Source organism: Mobula birostris, chromosome 13, assembly GCF_030028105.1.
Source record: "Mobula birostris isolate sMobBir1 chromosome 13, sMobBir1.hap1, whole genome shotgun sequence".
In the NCBI taxonomy this organism is placed as follows: Eukaryota; Metazoa; Chordata; class Chondrichthyes; order Myliobatiformes; family Myliobatidae; genus Mobula; species Mobula birostris.
In genome coordinates, this window is record NC_092382.1 from 34,899,495 (window position 1) to 34,906,175 (window position 6,681).

General features: G+C 47.1%; 1 protein-coding gene across 2 annotated transcripts in view; it reads left to right on the forward strand.

The window, feature by feature from the left end:
* LOC140206709 (NACHT, LRR and PYD domains-containing protein 3-like) overlaps positions 1–5,946 on the forward strand; it is a 78,248-nt gene extending 72,302 nt beyond the window's left edge. The window contains exons 7-10 of one of the 2 annotated variants that reach the window (XM_072274876.1): positions 619–2,350; positions 4,131–4,217; positions 4,373–4,540; positions 4,704–5,946. In XM_072274876.1, coding sequence (XP_072130977.1) covers positions 619–2,350; positions 4,131–4,217; positions 4,373–4,540; positions 4,704–4,791 — 2,075 coding nt within the window. In that variant the 3' untranslated portion in view covers positions 4,792–5,946. The remainder of the gene's footprint in view (positions 1–618; positions 2,351–4,130; positions 4,218–4,372; positions 4,541–4,703) is intronic. The other variant, XM_072274877.1, reaches the window with a different exon arrangement.
* The last annotated feature ends 735 nt before the right edge of the window (positions 5,947–6,681 follow it).

A 6,681-nucleotide genomic window follows, 5' to 3' on the forward strand; every position in this document is an offset into this window, starting at 1 on the left:
TGTGGACTCTCCTAGTCATGACAATACCCTTTCATCTTTCCATCCTTCCTCCATCCCTGCAACTAAATTCTACCAATTATCTGACTTGTCCTTCCCATGTGTTATCGATAGAAACCTCCGTAAATCTCTCCACAGATGCTGCCCTTTTTGACTACTTCATACATATTCTGCTCCTGTTTTCATGCACTGAGCTGTGGACATCTGTGAATCCCAACTGTGCAGCTTTGCCAAAATACACGGAGTCTTGCTCTCAATCTTTCCACACCAGATCAAAAATAACATAAATCTATTAATGATGCAAGCAGTGCTTACAAAATGGTGACATGTTGTTGAAAAGGGAAACGTCCACAGCAGTGCAGGCGGGATTGCAATGGGATATCAGGGGGATGTTCACCTTCACAACGAATTAGTAGAAGACTATGAGGAATCGATATTTGCTGGGACATCCATCGCAGTTGTTTCAGGTGTCCCTGAAAATGTTATTTTCTGACCTAATATCCGTGGAAACATTGAATTAATTCATGTAATCTCAAACACAGAATGTTGAAATGCAGTTAGAAAGTTCTTTGCCAGAGTAGCCATTTAACATTTTGACTATGTCCTCTGTTCCCATGGAAGATGTTCAACAGAAACACAAAGAGACTCTGCGGGTGCAGACTGAAACATTCAGAGTGAACGCGATCCTGACGAGGGAGAAGATTTTCCAGCTGGTTGATCAATACGCTGAGCTCACGGTCATTTCCAGTGTTCGAGATCGGAGACTGGTAGACAATGAACTGCTGGCAAGAGGTAGAGATCAGGAGGAGTGGAGGGGGAAACATGTCCACAGAGAGATGGAAAAGATCCGGACTGATCAGTTATTCCAAAGCAGCTTTTCCCGGAGTAAATCCATATCTGGGTGTTCAACAGCGGTGGCCGGAGTTGCAGGAATCGGGAAAACAACAATGGTACAAAAGCTTGTCTATGACTGGGCCACAGGGAAAATATACCACAAATTCCAATTTGTCTTCAGTTTCAAATTCCGGGATTTAAACTCAATTAACTGCAGAATAAACCTGAGGGAATTGATTCTGCATCAGTATCCTTACTTTGGAAAGATCCTGAGAGAGGTCTTGAAAAATCCAAAGGGACTGCTGTTTATATTCGATGGTTTGGATGAATTCAAACACAGGATCGACTTCACTGACAGTCGAAGATACACTGAACCTCAGCACCAGTGCCCAGATCCCGAGTGGCGATGTGAAGTGTCTGACATTGTGTACAGTTTAATCCAGCACAAGCTGCTCCCAGGGTGTTCAGTGCTGGTGACCACCCGACCCACTGCGTTAGATTTATTGGAAAAGGCAGGGATCGGTATCTGGGCTGAAATCAAGGGATTTGTTGGTGAGGAAAGAAACAGATATTTCATGCGGCATTTTGAAGATCAGACGGTGGCAGCAGCTGTTTTCAAACACGTGGAGGAGAACGAGATCCTGTACACCATGAGCTACAGCCCCTCCTGCTGCGGTATCCTCGCTCTAGCACTGGGGCCCTTCTTCACAGAACGAGACATGGATCCGCACCAAGCTCCCAAGACCATTACCCAGCTGTATTGCTACTATATTTACAACATTCTGAAAAAGTACAGTGGTGAGATTGAAAACGCCCGTGATGTGTTGCTTAGAGTCGGTCAGTTGGCATTCACAGGAGTGTCCAGGAGGAAGACTGTGTTTATAGATGAAGATTTGATAACTAACAATCTGCTGCCTTCCCAATTCCTCTCTGGACTTCTAATGGAGCTTTTTGAGAGACAGGATTCTGCCGGGAGCGTGGTGTACACATTCCAACACATCGGCATCCAAGAGTTTATAGCTGCACTCGCAAAATTCCTGAATCCGTATCCCGGGGATATTCTGAAATTCCTCACGAAAGCCCACAACTCAACATATGGGCGATTTGAGGTGTTTCTTCGTTTTGCTGCTGGTCTCTCCGCCCCAATGACAGCTCACAGCCTGGTGGAGTTTCTGGGTCCATTTTCTCAGCAAACAACCAGCCGGGTGATTGACTGGGTGAAGGAAGAGGTTAAAAGCCAGAGTGGAAACACAGAGAGTGAAGCTGGTAAAAGGAGCCTCCTGACAACATTGCACTACCTGTTTGAGTCTCAGAATCGTAGACTGACTCGATCCACACTGAGATCTGTGCAAAAGTTTTCATTCAGTGAAATGCGTCTGACCCCGATTGACTGTGCAGTCCTGTCTCATCTCATTGGTATGTGTGGTGCAATAAAATACCTCGACCTCACTCGCTGCCAAATTCAGAGTGATGGAATTCAGCGTCTGGGACCTGGGCTGCACAAATGCAGGAAGTTGAGGTAACTTAATTTATGAGTCATTCTGAACAGTGTAACTGTTCCATTGTGTTGATTCAATGTAAAGGAATATGGGTAAAACTATAGTAAAACAAATTGTGAAGAATTGTGACAAATGGCCCAGGATCGTTCAGTAATTCTCCCGATGAGTGGGTTCTGTGGTTTCTTGTGATTGGTTGTTGGAGAATTCATCTGATCAGCGAAAAACGGCCGTTGGTTTCATGGTAGTAAATCACAGGAATAGTCATGTTTCTCGCTGCCTGTGACACATCAATTGACAACGTTCCTTCTCACTGTTACTCACACCCAGACCCACACTGACTGCAACAGCTTGTTCGGAGCTTCTTGCCTTCATTGTGAAGGGGAGCAAGATACTTCCCCAGTGAGAAAGAGAGATATACCTCTGTGAGAGAGACCTCTATCTTCCCCATCAGAACTGCCTGTAAGAAACACTCTTCCCCATCGACCTTCCTTCTGGGGGATCTCTCTTTACCATCCCACCTTCTATCGGGTCTCTCTTTCCCTTCCCCATCCTAGTGTGGGGTCTTGTTTACTCATCCCACTTCCTTCTGTGGGAGCTCTCCTCCCTATCGTCCTCCTCCTGTTAGGCCATTCTTCCCAGTCTTCCTATCTCGGATTGGATCTCCCTTCCCATCCCTAATGCTCCTGTAATGATCACTATTCATGGTCCATCTTCCTACTGTGTGGATCTATCTTCCCAATCCTCCTCCCTCTTGTGAGGTGCCTCTTCCCCATTTTCTTCCTCGTAAAAGAAGTCTGTTTCATAACCCCCTTCCTCCTGTTAGACTTTTTATTATCCCCCTCGCTCCGGTTAGATCTCTCTTCCTCACCCCCTTCTTTCTGTGGGATCTCTCTTCCCCATCCCCTTATGCATCATCCTCTTCTCCATGCTGCCTTCTTCTAGCGATCTGTCATACCCATCAACATTCTCCTGTCGAATTACATCGCCATGATTATGTGGGATCCCTCTTCCCCATCCCCCTTTTTCTGTGGGATCTCCCCACCTAACTTCTTGTGTGAGCTCTCTTCCCCATCTACCTTCCTTCTGTGGAATCTCACTTCTCCATCCCTCTTCCTCCTGTGTGATCTCTCAACCCAATCCCTATTCCTTTGGGATCTCTCTTTCCCATCCCCTTCCTCCTGTGCGACCTCTCATCCCCACTGCTCCTTTCCTCCTGTGGGGTCTCTTATCCCCATTCCCCTTGCACCTGCCGGATCTCTTTCTCATGCCCTCTTCCTCATGTGCAATCTCTGTTCCCATTCCTCCTTCTCCTTGGAAACCCCCTTTCCTATCCTGTTTTGTCCCGTGGGTTCTCTGTTCCACATCCATCGTTCTGCTGTCGGATCTCTCTGCCCCATTCTCCTTCATCATGTTGGATCTTCATCCCCATCACTTCCCTCCTGTGTGGATCTCCCTTCTTATTTAGTATCTTCTGTTAGGGTTCTCTTTCTCCATTACCCATGCACATTGTCTCACCTTTCACCCCTGATCCTCTGACCCTCTCAGTTGAGGGGAATAGGGAAGAGAATTCCCACAGGGTGAAGGGGAAATGCGGTAGACAGATCTGATATTGGGAATTGGGGTATTTACAGGTTTACACATATTAATGATCTGGAGATGGTCAGTCAGGAACATTGACGGTGAGGGAATTGACCAGTGATTTTCTGAGGGGTTTGGTGTTTCCTGAAGTGGCCGAGTGTTGAAATCCTCTTACACCCACGTTTCAATCACTTACTTCATCGACTTCTCTGATCATATTAGACTTGGGGAGAATACTCTGGGAGATCCAGGAGTGAAACTGCTGTCTGCAGCTCTGACCAACCGGGTGTGTAAAATACAGAAGTTGTGGTGAGTACCAAACTGTGGGAGATCGTGTTTCCAGTCATCATGTGTCAGTCACTGAACATGAATGTGATCAGTAATTATGTTACTGACAAACAATAGGTACTTTTGCCGTCTCTTGTCTTTCTGTGTCCTTCACCATCATTCTGTCTCATCTCCAGGCTGTACAATGTCGGTCTCAGAGATTCCGGTGCCGAAGAACTCGTCTCCGCTCTCAGTACAATCCAATCACTGAATGCACTGAACTTGAGCTTCAACTGGCTCACAGACCAATCTGTCCCCGCTCTCCGCCGTCTCGTACTGAACCTCCTGAGACTGGTGTGGATAGGGTGAGTGTTTCTGTTAATGCTCAATGTGATAAAATATCAGCAAAGCCGTGTGGTTTCTTCCGATATTTTTCTGTGACTGTTGCTAAAGAATTAACCCAGTTCCCCATTACTGACACTCTTGTGTAACCTGTTTATTCCCTCTTTATTCTTCAATCTGTTTCAGGCTTTGGAGAAATCAGTTCAGTGAGACCGGGAAGAAGGAACTGATGTCTCTGCAGGATTCCAGACCCGGACTGGCAGTGATGCTGTGAAAACTGAATGTGTCAACATCACCACTCGCGGAATGGGGACATTTTGGCTGATCTCATACTCCCCCAGCCATTTAACAGCCATCCATTTATTTAATGACGACCCTCCAGACTTAACTCATTAGATGCCGTCTCTTGGTTTCTTTGGAAGGGGGTGGGGCCTGTGGTTGTTGGATAATTACACAAACGGGAAGAGCCCAGGTAGGAGCTCAGCCTGGTCCACCAGTGTGCCGGGCTGGAAATATCCTGCAGAGAATTAGTTTGCTCACTTTGCTAAAGACAGTATATTCTGTAGTCTTTTACACTGAGAGGCCGAGAGATAATGTTGCAGCTATCTGAGACCCTGGTCAGACCCCACTTGGAGTACTGTGCTCAGTTCTGGTCGCCTCACTACAGGAAGGATGGGGAAGCCATAGAAAGGATGCAGAGGAGATTTACAAGGATGTTACCTGGATTGGGGAGCATGCCTTATGAGAATAGATTGAGTGAACTCGACCTTTTCTCCTTGGAGCGATGGAGGATGAGAGGTGACCTGATAGAGGTGTATAAGATGATGAGGGGCATTGATCGTGTGGATAGTCAGAGGCTTTTTTTTTCCCAGGGCTGAAATGGTTGCCACAAGGAGACACAAGTTTAAGGTGCTGGGGAGTAGGTACAGAGGAGATGTCAGGGGTAAGTTTTTTACACACAGAGTGGTGAGTGCTTGGAATGGGCTGCAGGCAACTGTGGTGGAGGCGGATACGATAGGGCCTTTTAAGAGACTTTTAGATAGGGACATGGAGCTTAGTAAAATAGAGGTCCATAAGTAAGCCTAGTAATTTCTAAGGTAGGGACATGTTCCGCACAACTCTGTGGTCCGAATTGTGCTGTAGATTTTCTGTGCTTCTATGCTTCTACGTTCATTTACAATGATGATAAATTGACAAAAGCCTCGGTGACCCTGGATCTGCAGTGTCCTCGGAGACTGCACTCAAGTGAGATTTTGTGGCCATCATTTCCCTGATGCAGAGTGATGGTGGTCGTTATCGCCTCTCAGTTAATTGTATGTGCCTGTGAGTGAATCGGGAGCAGATTATTTATTTTCGCACGTTAGCAGGTCACATGTTGTTGAGTTTACATTTGTCATGATGAAATCAATAAACTGCTGTAACATCCTTTCTTCACTTTGAATCTGAATCCTATTGGAGGAGAAACAGTGATCTGAAGTTACTGCTGACCCGCTCACCCTAATACAACAGTGGTCCAGAGATCCTTACACTGGCGTGGCAGCGTTTCACTCCAAACTGAGGGTGATCAGTCAAAACTCGTCCCCCTCTTAACCCACACTCTCTCGTGCCTCTTCCTCACTCAGTCTCCTCGATCAACCAACACCTCCTCCCCATTCTGTCCTTACCCAAATCCTCGCGTTCCCCTCACTCTCACCCCACCTCTGCTCCCTCCCACACGTCACCCCCTCCCTCCTCATTCTGGCATCCGCGCACTCTTCTCGCTCACCGCTCCGGGTTTGCCACATTCTACCATACAAATGGACCCTTGCACTCCTTGCCCTCACCTCCAGCTCTCTCATGGCTCCACCGAGCGCCGTATTGACCCCGCTACGCTCGCAGTCTCCTTGTACCTGTCCCTGACATCTAACCTCCATGCACATTCTCTGACTTCTGTCCTCCCGCCCCCCCCCACTACTCGCTTCCAGACCCTAAACCCTTCCCGATCCTTTATTCATTCTGCTCCACAGATCTCGCAATGGTTTTCAATCTTTTCCCATTCCCCCAGCACCACCACCCAGTTCGCTTCGCTTCTCTTCTCCTTCGTAATTGCAATTACACTCACTTCGTCGCATGGCACTCTAGACCTTCTGACATTCCGCTGTATTTTTCCGCAGTGGAAACAGAT